Below are 19,180 nucleotides of genomic sequence, written 5' to 3' on the forward strand. Positions count from 1 at the left end.
GAATATGCCAGGCTGTCAGATGAAGAGAGTGAAGCTTGACATGGAGCAGAGAACCGTCCTGCTGGGATAACAGATGTGGAATCAAAGGTAAAGGCCATGGAGGCTTCTTTACCAGACTCCGTAGTAGAGGGTACCAGTGTTGCCGAGGCCAATCTGGAGCTATCAAAATCATCCTTGGCCTGTCCTGTCTGACCTTTAACAGTACCTTTGGAAGAAGAGGCAGAGGTGGAAAGGCATACACATGAAGGTTCGTCCAACTGAAAGACAGAGCATCCACTTTCCAAGCTGTGTGATGAAACCCCTTTGTGCAAAACTGTGGCAGCTGGTGGTTTAGTGGAGAAGCGAACAGATCTATGTCTGGAGTTCCCCATGACACTGTCAATTTCTGAAATACATGAAGATCCAGTTTCCACTTGTGGGGATCCATGATTTGTCTGCTTAACACATCTGCTAAGGAGTGCTGTGCTCCTGGCAGAAACCTTGCCTGAAGAGTTAGGTGCAAGCGTGGCAGTCTCCCATAAAATCATTGCTTGCCTGCATAGAGGATAAGAATGTGTTACCCCTTGTTTGATGAAGTACCACATGACAGTTGTGTTGTCTGTTAGAATCAACACCTGCCCTGGAAGAAGTAACTCCTTGAAAGCCAGTAATGCGAACTGGACTGCTAACATCTCCTTCATGTTGATATGTAGATGCTGTAGTCTGGCAGGCCACTTGTCTTGTATCCACTTTCCATTTAGATGAGCTCCCAAGCAATGTCCGAGGCATCTGTCGGTAAAATCTGACTCGCCTCTGGCTGGGTCACAGAGAGTCCCTTGTTTAGGTGACATTCCTGAGCCCACCACAAAAATTCTCTTTGAAGGCAAGGTATTATTTGAATGACAGTGTCTAAATCCTGGCAGTGCTGTGTCCATACATTTTTGAGATACCATTGTAACTTCCTCATATGCAGTTTGGCATTGGGAAGCACCAGAATACAAGATGCCATGAACCCTAATGCTTGAAGGACTGTCTTTGCAGTCAGCACGGACTGATGAGATAGTTGATGGAAGTAAAGTGATAGACTCTTTTGTTTGTCCGGGGTTAAAAAGGCCATCTGGGCTGCTGTATGCAGTCTCACACCCAGAAAGCACATGTCTTGAGAGGGTACTAGACTGGACTTTATTTCGTTCACAGAATACCCTAGGCAACTTAGCACTGCTATAACATATTCCAGATGCTGTAGAAGGTCTTCCTTTTCTTGAGCCAGAATCAGGCAGTTGTCTAAATAAGGATAGATTTGAAGTCCTTGTAGCCTGAAGTAAGCTATCACTGGAGCCAGAACCTTTGTGAATACTCTGGGCAGTAGATAAGCCAAAGGGCAATGCAGAGAACTGATAATGAGAATCTCCAGCTCGAAACCGCAGATACTTCCTGTAACTTAGCCTGGTAGGCACATGAAGGTAAGCTTCCTTGAGATCTAAAGTTACCATCCAGTGATCTTTGCCCAGCAGGGGTAAAAGCTGTTGTAACGTCAACATCTTGAACTTGGGAATGTCCAGATAAGTGTTGAGGAGAGATAAATCCAAAATTGGTCTCCACGTGTACCCCTTCTGTGGTACTAGGAACATGCGAGAATAAAATCCTAGGCCCCTTTCTGATACAGGGACTGGCTGAATGGCCCCCATTTGGAGTAACTGAGAAACTTGCTTGTGAGCCTCTTTTCTTTGTGGAGGAGGAACGTCTGGCATGCCTGTGAAAGGGGGCATTGTATGGAAATAAAATCTGTAATCGTGGTGAATGATGTCCAACACCCATCTGTCTTGAGTAACTAAATCCCAATTTTCTTTGAAAAGAGACAGTCGTCCTTCCAAAGGAGCTGCCAGACGAGAATCTACTGGCAGCTGAAAAGGCAGGTCATTGGGTCTGTTTACGAAAGGACTGACCCCTGCCCTCACCAGAAGTCTGAGCAGGTGAACTCCCTGTTCTAGGCCTAAAAGAACCTTGGGCCCTGCCCCTACCACGTCTAGACCTACCCCTAGACTGGGAATCATAAGCAGGATATGTCCACTCCTTAGCAGGCCAATTTCTACTAAACTTCGGTGGCTGTACCTGCAAAAATCTTTAACAGTTTGCATAGACTTAGCTTTGTCCTCCATTTTCTTTAAAACTGCTTCCACAGGTGAACCAAACAACACATCAGACTGTAAAGGAGCATCCAAAATCCTTGTCTTAACATGCTCAGCCAAATTTTGATCCCTCAACCAGGCATGCCTGCGAAGAACAGAACTAGTGGCAGCCACCCTCGAGGAGGCCTGCACAGCATCAAAACCACATTGCAAAGAATGCTTGCCCACTTGTTCAGACACATAAACTAAATCCAGCAATTCTTTACAATCAATACCTTCCGCCAAAGCATCCACCTTAGATTTTAATTGTGAAAGGAGATAATTTTGATATTTCAGCATGTGAAACTGACAATTCAATGCTCTCATGGCTAGAGTGGAAGAAGTATACACTTTCTTACCCCACCTATCTAACGCCCTTGCCTCTTTGTCAGTGGGAACAGGAGTTTTAACCACAGAGGCTTTAACACCTTTAGGCCCCTGAGAAACAGTTTCTGGGTCCGCCCTAGGACTCTTAAACAAATACTTATGAGCTTCGGGCACCCTATAGTACCTATCAGGTTTAACAGGAGCAGGAGGCAAGGAATCAGGGTTCAGGGAAGCCTCTGCAAAAACATCTTCCACCACAGTCAACACAGGAGGTATAGCTAAGGGCCTATGCTGGGGTAAAACAAGAATTCCCTAAGCCTCTTCCTGGAATCAGAGTAATCCTGGCCTTCCCATTTAAAGTGCTCCCTCATGGAATGCAGAGTCTCTGAAAATGAAAAATCCTCAGGAGGAGAAGCCAAGGAGTGGCATCATCCACATCAGAATCAGAATAATGAGGATACTCCTGCAAATCTTCCGCAGAAGACTCAGAAGCCCCTGAACCCTGTTCAAAACTGTCAAACTCTGGTTCCACCCTAGGCCTCTTATCAGGAGGGCCCATAGAACCTCTAATCATAGTAATCAAATCTTCTGCCATTTTAAGCATATGTTTCTTAGGTACAGAACCCGAAAGGCTAGGAGAAGCCCCTACTGAAACTGAACTTGGCCTTCCTCTAAAAGAAGTTTTGGCAACAGAAGGAGAGGCTCTAACTACATTGGGAAGAGAGGGAAGAATAGTTACCTGAGAAGCCCCCTCAGCCTGGCCTGCCTCCTGAGAGGGTACATCCTGTAACAGTAAAGTTTCTGCCTGAGACTCCATAGAAACTCCTGGCAAAACCTCTGGCTCCACTGAGCCTCCTAAAGAACCGATGTCCGGGACTGCCGGTTCATCAACCCTAGGCTTCGCTGTTTTGTCCTTACGCTTCTTGGACGAAGCGGGCGTCGGAGCATCCGACGGCATTTTATAATTGCAACGCTTCCCAAACACTAATCTGGCACACTCTAACCTCCTCTTAATAGTGCGTTTGTTAAACCTAGCACAAGAGCGGCAACCAACAACGTCGTGCTCAGGCCCTAAACAAGGTATACACAATGTATGGTAATCCCTATGAGGTATCTGTTTCCCACAAGAAATACAGTTATTCACTTTTTCTGACATCCGGTTAAATACTGAGGCAAGAAAAAACCAAAATGTTCCCCAACGGGGTACTTAGCCAACTCTGATTCGGTCTGAAACTCCGGTTTCGGAAATATTTCAGAACGCCAACCTGCACTCGCAAAACTGCTTCTGCATCGGACAACGCGGCAAAAAAGACTGAGGATATGACGCCGGTCATGCGCATTAGTACCCTGACGTACTGACGTCAGTCTAATGCGCCCTGACCGACGTCAGCCTTATACTCTGGTATTCGGGCCGACTGGATGCGGACTATACCCAATAGTAAGGACTGCAGCAATGGAAAACGAAGAACATCAGTGAAACACGAAGAACATCAATACTTATTTGTGCCGTTAATAACCTGCAACACTTCCATGATATAACGCAAAAATCATTATCAGAAACTGAGCTATAGCTCTCTAACCATCAGCTCATACTCAACCCCAATAAAACAAAACTCATGATCTTTCACCCCACAGGACCCCCCCCCCCCAACACCTTCTACATTACAGCTAGGAATAATACTAAAACAAAAGCAGATTCACAAAAAAAAAAATACTGGGTGTAATAGAGAACCTAAGATTTGACCTACATATAGCACAAACAATTAAGAAAGTTCACAAAAAATGGGTACTCTTTACAGAAATAAAAAGTATCTTAACACCTCTAGGGCTGCCATTGCTAGAACCCATGTTCTATCAACACTTCTGTATGCTTCCCCAATTCTCACCAACCTTAAAATGACAGATTTAATTAAACCTGAAACATGCTACAATAAAATAGCTAAATTTGCAACTGACTGCCAACATCATACCCACCACTGTCACTCCTTAAAGAACTTCTATCATATAACCAATTAACCTTGGCATACAAACTAGTCCGTCAACCTGAAAGAAAAAAAAAAAACACCCTTCTAAATATTCTCCAGTCCCATACCACAAATCAAAGTCTTCGCTCAACAAATAAATCTCTAATACGTGTGTCCAAATCCAGTAATACGGCAGGGGACTCGCTATTTGTTCATTATGTAGCAACAAGATGAAATTCACTACCTCACAGCATCAGAACCAACACAAATACCAGCCAATTCAAAAAGATTCTTAAAAATGATCTTAATGACGCCTGCCTTTGTTCCTGTACTACTCCAGGCTAACTAGTTTTAACAGCTTCTGGTCATACCTTTTCTTCTTCCCTGACCACCGCATAATCTATGCTCTCTCTCTTGTCTAAATAATCTCTAAACTCATCTTTTTCTGTCCAATTCCTCCCATACAAACCCTACCTCAGCTTACTCTGAGAAACTACAATGTCTACACTACAATAAGAAATTATATCAAATGATTGTATAATACAAATGTCAGCTATAATGGCATAGAATTTAATTGTTGGTGTACTGTAAGTCTCGCATTTTTTTGTATAATTTCTTGTACAAGTTTTGTATCATTTTTTTGTACAAGGATTGTATAAATCTCTGTATGTGGAGCTTTTCTCCCTGGGCCTCCGCTGAAAATGGGTCTTATCCCAGTTGGACTTTCTCAGTAAAGAAATGTAAAATAAAATAAGCCGATTTACACAAATAAGGTGCATTAATTCTGAATTCTGCACATCTCTCAAGCATTTTGTAAGTTAAAGTACTGTGTTCAATTCTAAACGCAACCTAACTGAATAATCAATTTTATTTTTTCAATAAATAACTAACATTAATGACATCCCATACGTTGCTCTCAGATTATCAATGGATTAAGTAAGCTCTTGGTCCAGAGTTTCAACAACTTTCAGTAAATCATTGCCCATTTAGAATAAAGTAGACAAATGTAAGATGGTAACAAGAACAGCATGGATGAAAAACTGATGTAATCCACCCATAAGGAAAGTCTGCAAATACACTACACAAAGTAGAAATAACTGCCAAACCCCCTACTTACAGAACTGTTTAGTGTGCTGTGATTCATAGGGCTCCCCCATACAGATGACATCATCTGGGTTGCTACAAGTTGCAAAGCCATTCTTCCTATTGGACTGTTAAAAAGAAAAAAAAAGTTCACACTAATTTCAGATCTCTATAATAAATTGTAAGATTGACTAAACTACATTAAATTGTGATTTCTATAATAGAGAATGCTTTGTTAAAGTGCAAAAGTAAAACAATTTTCACAAACTTTGCTGACTGAAGTACTGAAGGAGGCTCACTCCAAACCGCCAACAAAGATTAAAAAATGTCCACATGCATTACATTTACTCCTGTTGTTGTGGAGTAAACCATGGCTGAAATATGGTCATTTCAAGATTAATTCACTTACCCAGTTAACATATGATCAGTCAAGGATTTCTAAGAAAGCAAATGAGGTATCAAAGACTGAGCTTCCAGTTCACACAGGAGTCATCCGCAGTAGAATACAAATGGATACTGTTAAACCTACCTGTTCTGCAAAGTCAACAAACTCCATGTTTACAACCTGCTGGCCCTGTTACTATAAATATGAGCATGTCTCATCTTAGGAAGTAATCAAATTGAGAATGTGGACATGTAAGAAAAGCATACTCAAACAGGTTACAGAATGAGAGCTCTTGTTACATTCCCACTACTCAGATTCAGCACTTTATGGTTCAACCAGGGTGAAGATTTGCTTCAATACATCAAAAATAAGAATATTAATTTAGACTTGAAGCATATTAAAAGAAGAACCCACATGATACAATGGAAAGCATGCAAGACACTCACATATGCAACTACCCACAAATGTAAATCACTACCAAGTCTGCTTTTCAAGCAGCTGAAGTTCCCCACAGACAGACAATTTCTGGGTTTGGAATGCTTTTACTCTGCCCTCCATCTGCTGTGTAAGGAGTTACCATAGCAGTAGATGTTCGAATAGACCACTGATACACTAGTACTAACAACTGGATTTTCTGACATAGAAGGCCAGATGTTCTGCCTAACTGCAGAACTCAGCACCCCTCCTGTCCAGGCTGACAAGACATCCACTCCTAAGGGACTTTGGGATATTCCCTGCATAAAGGTGGCACTTGCATCATTTTAGCGCTTTCTTGCCCAGGGAACCAGGATAATGACCCAATCTAGACATGGATACAGTTCTAAGAATCATGACCAAAAAAAGGAAAACCCATGGACATTCCCTGGGCCACGACCTTTGAGAGAACTGGGTCTCCAAGTCTATCCAGACACGAATGAGGCTTGAGACTCTGGTAGGAGTATGGTACCCTGGTGCAGCATAAACAACTCCCTCAATGAAACAGAGAGACAGAACCCACAGTACTGACTCCAAACGGCAAGGAGGTATACGTAGAGAAGCCTGGGAGCCCCCCTCCCCACTTTGAACTTGAGGAAACACCTATTGTCCCAGTGGAATTAGGTGGACGTAGAGAAGACTGGGAGCCCCCACCCCTCTCCCCACTTTGAACCTGAGGAAACACCTGTTGTCCCAGTGGAATTGGTATATAAAGGCAAGCATCCCTTGATGTTGAGGGTTACAACTCCAGCTTGATGAAAAAAAGTTTGGTACCAGGCCTGTAATGTCAGCATTTTGAATTCTGGGAAACTGAGGTAGGTTTTTCAGTCCTGAAAGGTTCAGGATGGGCCTCCAGTAACCCTCTTTCCTGGGCACTAGGAAGTCTTGGACAGAACTTCCCTGTTTCTGGTTTACTTTTTTGCTGATTCTACTATTACTAGCAGCAGGAGTTCTTGTAGAACTGAGATGACAAGGTGCATTGTGTCCCTTTGCCACGAGGGGGGGGGGGGGTTTAAACATCTCTGGTTTTCTGACTTTTGTAACTCAGAGAAATTATCTGAAGCACCCATCAGTCTGTTGTGAAGTGTTCCCACTTTCTTACCAACTGTGTTACCTTTCCTTGCCATCTTAGGATAGGTATTTGAATGTGGACAGGTTCACAGACTCATAGGTTCACAGGTGTTTACCATGCCAACGACCACAAGGGCCTTTTTAAGCCTAGTCATGCATCCCAAATCTCTGACAAGTTCTGATACCCTTGATAAGTGTAAGCATGGACCTGGGAGATGATCCATTTACAGGTTACCCGTGTCCATTAGAGACATTCAGTGGATATAAAAAGTGTACACACCCCGGTTAAAATGCCAGGCTTTTGTGATATAAAAAAAATGAGACCACAATAAATCATTTCAAAACTTTTCCCACCTTTAATGTGACCTATAACCTGTACAATTCTATTGAAAAACAAACAAATCTGTTAGGGGAAAAATATAAAAAATGTACAATAAGCTGGTTGCATAAGTGTGCACACCCTTAAACTAATACTTTGTTGAAGCACCTTTTGATTTAATTACAGCATTTGGTCTTCTTTGGTACACACCTGCCATCAATTAAAGAGATTCTGATTAATCTCAAATAATGTTCAGCTGTCCTAGTACGATTTTCCTGACATTTACTCAGTTGCCTGCAACAGCAAAAGCCATGGTTCGCAAAGAGCTTACAAAACATCAAAGATATCTCACTGCTGAATGGTATCAGTTAGGAGAAGGGTATAAAAAAATTTCCACAGCACTGGATATACCATGGAACACAGTGAAGACAGTCATCAAAAAGTGGAGAAAATATGGGACAACAGTGATGTCGAAAAGAACTAGACACCCTCCAAAACTAATGAAAAGACAAGATGAAAACTGGTCAGGGAGGCTGCCAAGAGACCTACAGTAATACCAAAGGAGCTTCAGGAATTTCTGGCAAGTACTGGTTGTGTATTACATGTGACAACAATTTCCCGTATTCTCTATATGTCTGGGCTATGGGGTAGGGTTGCAAGACAGATGAATGTTGTTACACAGAAAAACATCCAGGTCCAACTAAAATTTGTAAACAATACATCAAGTCTCCCAAAAGCATGTGGGAAAATGTGTTATGGTCTGATGAGACCAAGGTTGAACTTTTTGGCCACAATTCCAAAAGGTACATTTGGCGTTAAAACAACACTTCACAGCACCAAAAGAACACCATTCCCATGGTGAAGCATGGTGGTTATCATGCTATGGGGTTGGTTTTCTTCAGATGGAACTGGGCCTTTAGTCAAGGTGGAGGAAGGTGGAGGAAGTAAATACAAGTCACTTTTGGCCCAAGACCTTCAGGCATCTGCTAGAAAGCTGAAGATGAAGAGGAATTTCACCTTTCAACACAACAATGACCCCAAACATACATCCAAATCAACAAAAGAATAGCTTCATCAGAAAATTAAAGTTTTGGAATGGCCTAGACCTAAATCCAATAGAAAATATGTAGGGTGACCTGAAGAGGGCTGTGCACAAGAGATGGCCTCACAATCAGACAAAATTGGATCACCTTTGCAAGGAACAGTGGGCAAATACTGTCAAGTCAAGATGTGCCATGCTGATAGACTCCTACCCAGGAAGGCTGAATGCTGTAATTAAAACAAAAGGTGCTTCAACAAAGTATTAGTTTAAGGGTGTGAACACTTATGCAACCAGCTTACTGTACGCGTTTTATTTTTTATATATTTTTTCCCCTAACAGACGTTTGTTTTTCGACTGAATTGTACAGGTTATAGGTCACATTAACGGTGGGAAAAGTTTTGAAATGATACATTGTGGTCTCATTTTTTATATCACAAAAACCTGGCATTTTAACAGGGGTGTCTAAACTTTTTATATCCACTATACATCTGTACTACTCTAATTGAGTACGAGTTCTGGGCCATTATCAGACCTGAAGAAACCACTTCAGTCAGACAAACAGCATGAAGACCCCTTGCTGGAGGGATATGTCTGAAGGGATCTGAATGGCTTCTTTAAAAGATAAAGCCTGACAACTAACTTTCCAAAGCCAAAATAAGATAATGATACTGGGTTTGTACTTGTTCAGCCTGGCTTTCCATATGAATTTTGGAAATTGTAAAGGGGTCTGCATTAAAATCTCAGAGGGATTTCAGCGAACGCCTCTTCATCGACACATATTGAACGAATGCAGTAAACTGCGATCGTTCAGAACAGCGATTTCTTTCCCTGGTAAAGAAATCACTTGCCCTCAAACCACAAACACATCACTTCAAACAAAAAAAGGGGGGGGCTGTGCCCCCCCCCCACCACCCTAACTAAATATACCAACTCTGAGATTGCACTACAGTGGAGAAAACAGCAAACTAAAATGGAGGGCCAAGCGATTTCTTTCCCAGGGAAAGAAATCGCTGTTCTGAACGATCATGGTTTAGTGTGTTCTTTCAGTATGAGTCTATGAAGAGGCGTTCGTTGAAATGCCTCTTCAAGATTCTGATATAGACCCAATGTAAAGGAGTCCTTGGGGGCCCATTTCTGAGGGACACTGGTATTTTTTCCCCAGAGAAGGGATAAGGGAAAAAAGATTTTGCACTTACCGAGGGTCAGGAAGACAGAGGACAAGGCAAAGCTTTCCTTAGCAGCAAACAAGTTTTCCATATTTCTGAAAATCTGTTTGATCAGTCATGAACATCAGTATGTAATGGTTCGGAGAACCAGCTTACCCAGGAATGTGGCTGGTAGTCAGAAAGCAACCTTCTGTAACAGCCCATTCCCATACCACCTTCTCTTCTCAAGAGAGATGTGTAGGACTGAATCCTCTCAACAGACCAGAAATGTCTGTTGTAGGACAAGGACGTCCATCATCTTCAGTGCACTGATGTACAAACTGGCCCCACAACAAAGTCCTGAAGCCAACCAAACCCTACAAAAGAGGAATATGTGGTGACAGTGACATGAAATAGACTGCTCTGGGTTAGATTTGCAGAGCAAAGCTGTTATCCATCCATCCACAGCCCCATTTTCCCATTTTTGCACATGGGATTGGGGTGTCACTTCAGCAGTTATACAAAATGAAAATAGGATCTTCTAACTGGGAACATGGAACTTCCATGGTCCACTGTAAAACTCTTGCGTGAAACCTGGTGAAGGCAACGACATGCACAGCTGCCGTCATTACATCTGATACTTTACGACAGAAAAGCACTGTGATTGTTAGGTATGCATAAACTTGAGACAGCAAGCTTTGTAAAGACAGGATCTTCATCACAGGAAGACAGGCTACGCAGGACAGCATGTCCAGGGTGCACCTACAAAAGTCAGCTTCTGACAGGTCTTCACCTGGGACTTTGTAGTGCTCACTGTGATTCCCAAAGACTGGAAATGACTCAGAAGAGACAGTTGGGTCAAAATCAGTGTGTTCCACATTGGAATGGTTAGCATTCAGCTATCAATAGAAATAAATACCTTCATCCTCTACAGGCTGTGGTTCACTGCAAGTAAAAATATACATCTGATGAATACCTTGAGGGCTGAGTTGAGACTGCATGGCAGAGTTTAGAACTGACGGTAGCTGGCTCCAACATGGAAATGCAGAAACCACCTGCACTCCTAGGTAATCTTTGTAAATAGTGAGGCATTTTGGTGTTAAAAAAAAAAAAGAGCACATCCAGTCTCCTTCTGGCAAACAGGTGAGGAGAGGCTGCACTGTAACCACCCAAAAGGTTTCTCTGGGGATAAATTCATTTATGCCACAGAAATCTAGTATGGACCTGAGGTCCTTTACCTTTTTGGGTACCAAAACCAACCTGAAGCGATAACCTAATCATTTATGGTCTGGTGGTACATTTTGGATCACACTTAATGAGGTCTGAAACCTCTTTTGGCCATACTCTTCTGATAGGGCGGATCATCTGGCAAGAGAAAAGTGGTGTAGGGGTGTAGAAGAGAGGTGAATAGCCTCTGGATATCACTGTATTTATCCACTTTTCCTACATAATGACCAGTAGAGACAGACGGCTCAACTAGGACCCTGAGCTATTCCCATGAAGTTGCCCCCACCTCCTCTGCTCTTTCTCAACTCTTAAACTGGACAGCAAAAAAAAATGAAAAAGTCCACTCCTTGCTTGCACTGCTGTACTGACACCATGTAGCCAGACACAGATACAGCCTCCATCCTATTCCAGCTCTTTAAGAACAAAAAAAAGTCCACAATCTGGTGTCTGGTGTTCCTGAAATGCAAGAGACAACTAGGTCTTGTTTCTATACCCCACTCTGCAGCATTACAGCATTATTAGATAAATTGTGTGCAAGTCTCATAGTGAGGCTACTATCTGAATACTGTACACAGCGGCCACATGATGGTAATTTGAGCTTAAGTGGTCCATATGCCAAACCTAGCGACAAGATCACTCTAACCACTTGTACTTTGGAACCTTATCATATGCTGTAGGGACCTATGTCTCTCACAGGATCCCCGTGCTATGGAAAAAGCTCCCTATCTACATGAAGCAGAGTTCATTCCTGTCTCTGTACAAAAGAAAGCTTGATCATTGGATGGGAAACTGCAAATTCACGCCCGGTCTGGCCTCCATGTCTCTGAAGGTCAACAGGAAGTAAGTTAATTCCAAACTAACATACCCCACACACCCAAAAACATACAAACGCATAGCCCTAAGCTACCTTTTTACTAACATACACCACCATATAGGAGTCCACGGAACTCTGGGACAAAACTGAATTTGGTTGCACAGGTAGGCTTGTAAAGGCCCTGGTGGCAGTTAGCCTAGTATGAGCCTATGAGAAAGGTAGCTTACTATTTTCAGGAAAGGTGCAAGGACGCACATTCTTCCCAAATGTATCTACATCCCTTGATTCTTCCTTTAAAGGGATGGACAGCAGGACTCTGGTATCAGAGCCTTTTTGAGGACAACCACATGCACAACAGAATCAACTTTGTGAGGTTCAGTTACGTAGGGGCAGCCGCTTGAGGGGCAGAAGATTCTTTCTGGTGTTTCTGGAACAGGTACCACCACATCAAGTTTTTCCTATTCAGACAAACTACCAGGTGAAAAAATGAGAAGTTATGTACCTACCATAACGTTCCATGTTAGTTGTCTTCTCTCGCCTTCTTTCTTGCTTGATGGGTTCGGAGCCGATCCTCGGCTCCGACTCGGCACTTTGCTAAGCTCGAGAGTCACTTTTACCAGCTCGAGGCAGCCCCATATCCCATGATGCAAGGCGGTAAGTACCCAGATCTCGTTTGGTACCTATAGGCAATAACACCTAGCACAAAAAACTTCCCAGAAGGAAAGAAAGGCAAAAAGCCTAAAGGATGGGCTATAAGGAAGACCAGACAACTAGCTGGTCTTAAGAAGCATTCTTCCATATAGGGAGAAAAAGGTCTGTCCAGGCCAGGGGGCAGGAGGGAGGGTCAAGAAAGAAGGCGAGAAGACAACTAACATGGAACGTTATGGTAGGTACATAACTTCTCAATGTTAAGTTGTCAATCTCGCCTTCATTCTTGCTTGATGGGACCGTGTCCCTAGCACCTCTATCCTGGGTGGCTCAATGGAACAGACTCTTTAGAACTGTAGAGCCAAAACTGGCTCTATCCCTGGAGGCCAAATCCAATTTGTAATGAGAAACAAAGGTATGAGGAGTGGCCCAAGTGGCTGCTGTACAAATAGTGTCTAATGGAAGTCTAGCCTGAAAAGCTGTGGAAGTGGCTAAGCTTCTGGTTGAATGCGCTTTTGGTTTTGAGCACAGCTGTTTTCCCCTGAGCTGATAGATTTCGGAGATGGTGGAAGAAAGCCATCTAGATAAGGTCACTTTGGAGACAGGAAGGCCTTTCTTATTTTCAGCATAAGAAAGAAAGAGCTGATCGGACTTCCTGAACTGTTTTGTTCTGTCCAAATAATATCTGAGTTGGCGGTGAACATCAAGATAATGTAATTTTTGTTCCGATCTGTTTGAGTAATTAGGGAAAAATACAGGGAGGTCAATAGATTGGTTCAAATTATTTTTCGAGGCCACCTTAGGCAAAAAGGTTGGATTAGTTCTCAAGGATACCCTGTCTTTGTGGAAGATCAAATAAGGGGGACGAACAGAGAGAGCATGAAGTTCTGACACTCTCCTTGCCGAGGTAATAGCAACAAGGAAGAGTGTTTTCCATGAAAGAAATTTCAGGGAACATGAAACAGCTGGCTCGAAGGGAGGAAGAATTAAGGATGTCAGCACTAGATTTAGGTCCCATTGAGGAGGAGGACTCCTGACTGGAGGTTTCAGGAGAAAAATTCCTTTTAGAAAGGCTCTACAAAGCCTGTGGGACATAATGTTGTGATCTGCAAACCCGACATGAAAGTTCGAGATAGCAGCCAACTGAACTTTGACCGTGGAAGATGAAGAGCCCGAGTGAAAGATTTCCGCTAAGAAATCCAAAACTGCTTGAACAGGGGCAGTAAAGGGATCTATATTTTTAGCTTTTGACCAACAAGAGAAGCGTTTCCACTTGCTGGTATAAATCCTTCTAGTAGAGGATTTAAGGGAAGCCACTATGACATCCCTAACAGGATTAGAGATCATAGGAAGCCTGGCTAAGGAAGGAAGTGGAGCAACCAAGCTGTGAGGTTGAGAGAAGGAATAGACCGATGCAGCTGACCCGATTGGTGAATCAGAAGGTCTGGCACTGGGTCCAGAGCCACGGCTGCACCAATAGGTGACGATGGAGGAATGGAAACCAAATTTGTCGAGGCCAATAGGGAGCAATGAGAATCATTTTGGCTCTCAAAACGGTGGCTTTCTGGAGTACTTGTGGAATCAACGGAAAGGGAGGAAAGGCATAAAGAAGTCCCTGGGGCCAATCCTGGGTTAGAGCGTCTCTGGGGGGATGGCCTGGCAGTGGGAAGAGAGAAAAGAAATCTGGGCATTTGCTGTTTTGGGGAGTAGCAAAAAGATCGCAACATGGTTGGCCCCATTCTAGAAAAATCTCCTCCACTATAGATTGTTTGAGAGACCACTCGTGAGGCATGAGAATAGCTCTGCTCAATCTGTCCGCTAGAATGTTGGTTTTCCCAGGGATATGCGTTGCTACCAGAAACCGATGAGAGGAGATCGCCCATTGCCAAAGTCTGAGAGCTTCTTGACACAAGGGGTAGGACTTGGTTCCGCCCTGTTTGTTGATATACCATACTACAGACATGTTGTCTGTGTGAACTGCAATTGTTCCCAACGGAAGAAAGTCGTTGAGGGCTTGCAACGTTAAAAGCACTGCTCTCATCTCTAGGACATTTATGTGCAGGTGGTATTCGAACGGTTGCCACGTCCCATGAACCATCCTGCCCTGGTAATGACCCCCCCACCCGATCAGGGAGGCGTCCGTAGTGACTGTGGCTACCAGGGCCGGGGATATAAAGGGTCTGCCTTGATGAATCTGGGGAGAAGAAATCCACCATGATAGATGATTCTTGCAAATTTGTGTCACCAGGATTTGGTGACGCATGGGAAGTTGTTGGTAAGACCACTGGGTGAACAACATCCATTGAAGAAGACGCATGTAGAAGCGGGCCAAGGGAAGAAGAGTAATGGCCGCAGCCATGAGGCCCAACACCTTCAGAACCATTCTGGCTTGCACCTTTTTGCTGGCCAGGATGATCCGCACGTGACTTTGGATATCTGAGATTCTTTGGTCTGTGAGGGTTGCTGACATCCGAACAGTGTTTAAGTTTGCGCCTATGAAAGTAATAGACTGGCAGGGCAATAAGGAGGATTTTTCGTAGTTGATCGAAATTCCTAATTGAGTGCAGAGATTTAATGTGTAATCCCTGGCTTGAAGAAGTTGATGCCTGGTGGTGGCTGAAAGGAGCCAGTCGTCGAGATACGGAAACACCTGGAATCCTTGACGTCTCAGGTGAGCCGTGACCACTGCCATACATTTGGTGAACACTCTGGGGGCTGTAGTGAGACCAAAGGGCAGGGCTCTGAATTGAAAATGACTGGACCCCAGCCGAAAGCGGAGAAACCTTCTGGAGCGTCTGTGAATTTTTATGTGATAGTACGCGTCCTGAAGGTCTATTGAGCACATCCAGTTGTCCTTTTCTAGGAAGGGCAAAATTGATTGAAGTGTGACCATTCGGAATCTTGTCTTTCTCACAGACTTGTTGAGTCTGCTGAGATCCAATATTGGTCTCCAGTTTCCCGTCTTTTTGCGGACCAAAAAGAATCTTGAGTAGATTCCGGGCTCTGAATGGTCTGTTGTAACTGGCTGAATGGCCCTTTTTTGTAGAAGCTTTGATACTTCTAACTTTGCAATTTCCCTTAGACCGGGTGGCACATCTGGAAGGGAATTTTTGTGAGTGAAAGGACTTTCCTCGAAAGGAATCTTGTAACCCTCGGATATGATAGACTGTACCCATCTGTCTTGAGAGAGAGAACGCCAGGCTTCTGGGTACAGCGATAGTCTTCCCCCGACTGCCTCCAAGGATGGACAGTCGGGCAACATCTCAGGGATGCTGGAAGGGCTTGTCAGAGAGGCTCTCTGCTTCCCTGGTTTTGTGGACCCCCTCTGCCTCTAGAGCGGCGTGTTATTATTACCCCTCTGCCTCTAGGGGTAAACTGACCACGTCGTCCTGGCGTGACTCCTGGGATTTACGGAACCACATTTTTCCGCCCTTCTGACCTTTGGGGTAAGGTCTAGAGGGGGTAGAAAACGGACCCCACGGCAGAAAGAGTCTTGCCGTCCTGCTCACACCTGGTCAATGTATCCTTCACTTGAGGGCCAAACAATGCTGACCCATCAAAGGGAGAATTCGTGAAGGATGCCTTAAAGGGATCTGCAAAATTACAGAGCCGCATCCAGGATGGAGAGCGCCACTCCTGTACCTGCGGCTCTACTCGCTCCATCTGCTGCATATGAGATCAGTCGCATGGAGGAGTTAGCTATAGAATTAAGGATTCCTAGCTGAGAAGCAATCTTTTCTTGAGCCCCTGCAGCTGTAGGATCCTGCACTACTTCACCTAGTTCCTTAAGGATGTCCCTTTGGAGTCTGGTGAAGTGACATAAATAGTTCAGCGAACGCATGGCAAAGGTCGCTGAGGAGAACATCCGCTTACCATACCTATCCATGGTCCTAGAATCCTTAGGAGGATGGACTGGTACGGAAGGATCTGCAAGTTCCTTTTTAGTGGCGGCCGCCACCACCATGGCATCAACAGGGACACCTTTTGTAAGGAATTGCTTTTCAGAAGGGGCTGTTATAAATTTAGATGGCCTCCTAGGAACTGGCTCTACAGAATCAGGAGCAGCCCAAGCCTTTCGAGCAATAACCTCCATAAGGGGGTCGAAAGGTGGAGACACCCAGGAGGTGGAGGGTCGAGATCCAAACGCCTCTAGGTATACCGACTCATCCTCGGAGGGATTTATGGAGGGCCAGTTTCCCCTCTGTTTTAGGAGTTCTAGGATGTCTGAAAAGGAGACATCCTCAGAGGGGGATCTTGGGGATCCCTCCGACTCATCTAAGTCGGTATCTGAAGTGGTAGACTCAGGGGAGTCCAGGTGTTTCCTCTTACAAGTCCTCTTGCGCGGAGGATCTCTTGACTGGTCAGGAGAATCCTCGGAAGAGGGAGTTCTTCCCAGTGGGGAAACCTGAGGCGGTGGATCCCTAGGTCCGGGAGCAAGAGAGATGGAAGAGATATCGACAGGCACTGTAGAGGGAGGAGCTAAGGGAATAGACTGCTGACTGAGCCCAGTGGCCAGCACACTCTTCATCACCTCGAAGGCCCCCCTCCCAGGGAGATCTGAGAGAACCCGTTCCGAAGAAACTGGGACTCCTGGGCCCACCGAAAGGGAAGGCTCCGAGGCCGATGTCGGAGCCCAGCTCACCAAGGCCGAAGCTCCGAGGGGAAGAGCGGGGTCGGACAAGGGTCCGATGCCACTCACCCCCTCGGAGGAGACCAGGGAAGCCCGACCACCGAATCCCTCCAAGGAAGGTCTCGAGGAGGAGATAAGAGTAGATGCTGAGGGTGCAGAAGGAGGTGGTATCTGCCCCTCAGCCATAGCCGTAACTATTCCCGTAGACTCCAGCTCCAAACTCTGTTGTAGAGTCGAAGGAGGAACTTGAAGGGGGTGTGGACTAATAGTCGTCTGTTGAGATGGACTATGAAGCATCTGGGCCAGTGCCTGTGATTTTAATAATCTGCTTACCACCCTCTCTAAATCATGGTCAGATAACCTGGACGACCTAGATGATCAGCTCCGATGGCTCCGTTCTGAAAGAAGAGGTGAGGCCGGAGCCGACAGAATCGGTTCCAAAGAGGGGGACCTGGACCTCTTCCTCGAAGGAACCATCGGAGCCGACAAACCCACGGATCCAGTCGGAGCCGATAATTTTTCGGCTCAGAGGGATGATCTAGATGCATCGGCTCCAGCCGGAGCCGATGCAGGCATCGAAATAGCGGTGTCGGAGCCGGTCGGCACCGACACCGAAGCCTGGGCCACATGGTGGTCGGAGCCAGTACTCGGAACCGACACCAAAGTGACCATAGAAGTATTGGCACTGATAGCCATCGGTGCCGAAGATTTAGCCAAGGTGGGATTGGCTCCATCCGGAGCCGATCTCGACTCCGACATAGTCGGAGCCAAGGCCGAAGGCTTTGGAACAGAAGCCTGGGCCTTAGACTTGGAAGGCTTCCCCAGAGCCGATTTGGCCGGGGAGCCCTCCGGTTTAAGGAGTCCCCTTAAAATGAGTTTGTTTCTCTTTTCCTGCAGGACTCTCTGGCTAAAAGAATGACATACTGCACAGGAGTCCTGCAGGTGGAGAGGTCCCAGGCAGTATAAACAAGAAGTGTGAACGTCTGTCAGAGACATCTTCTGACAGCACGAGTCACACTTCTTAAAGCCTGAGACCCTCTGCTCTTTGGACATAGTGGATACAAAAAACAGTACACACACAGTCCCAAACAAACAATTAAAATTAAAATATAAGCAGTAAAAATCTCACACACACACACCCTAACAGGGGGGGATGGGAGGGAAGGAAGGCCTGACTAAAAAAATTAAAGAGGAAGGATAATTTTAGTCAAAAAGGGGCTTACAATTAACTAAAAATGAAAGATTTCTAAGAAAAATTAGTTTAAAAGTGAAAAGGGGCTAATAGCAGTTTAAATTTAAACACTTACCAGGAGCTGGTAAAAGGAGGACCTCATCAGCGAAGCGGCAAACGAGATCTGGGTACTTACCGCCTTGCATCATGGGATATGGGGCTGCCTCGAGCTGGTAAAAGTGACTCTCGAGCTTAGCAAAGTGCCGAGTCGGAGCTGAGGATCGGCTCCGAACCCATCAAGCAAGAATGAAGGCGAGACTGACAACTTAACATAGACTGTTTTTGGGAAAGATAACTGAGAAATAAAGTTATGGAGTTTGGAAAGTTCTTAGCAGCGTCCTTTGCAGAGAGTTTGTCTGTGGACCATCCCCCTTTCTGTCTCATCATTTTAAGTAACTCCACAGATTTTGGGTTATCTAGGAGAATAAGAGAAATCTACTTCCAGTATGTTCTTGATACCTGGAGTGGGGACTAGGCAGAAGAGTAGCATGCTTTTTCTTACAAGTAAGCATCTTACCACACTTCATAGGTGGCACGACACAGTATGATGAAGAAACCTGAGCTAGCCCAACATCTGCAAGAGGTTCATGGCGCCACTGTCCAGCTGACTGAACAACTGGTGGACTGCAGACCCAAACAAGTAAATGCAGTCAAGACAAATGTGGTGGGAGGA

At 44.8% G+C, this 19,180-nt stretch overlaps 1 protein-coding gene across 2 annotated transcripts in view; it reads right to left on the reverse strand.

Annotated features, from left to right (window-relative positions):
- RBM45 (RNA binding motif protein 45) overlaps positions 1-19,180 on the reverse strand; it is a 687,506-nt gene that overhangs the window by 294,996 nt on the left and 373,330 nt on the right. For both annotated transcript variants that reach the window (XM_044075431.1, XM_044075430.1), the window contains exon 7: positions 5,556-5,649. In XM_044075431.1, the coding sequence (XP_043931366.1) occupies positions 5,556-5,649 (94 nt within the window). The remainder of the gene's footprint in view (positions 1-5,555; positions 5,650-19,180) is intronic.

The sequence above is a fragment of the Protopterus annectens genome, chromosome 6.part1, assembly GCF_019279795.1.
Source record: "Protopterus annectens isolate FY-2018-M chromosome 6.part1, PAN1.0, whole genome shotgun sequence".
In the NCBI taxonomy this organism is placed as follows: Eukaryota; Metazoa; Chordata; order Ceratodontiformes; family Protopteridae; genus Protopterus; species Protopterus annectens.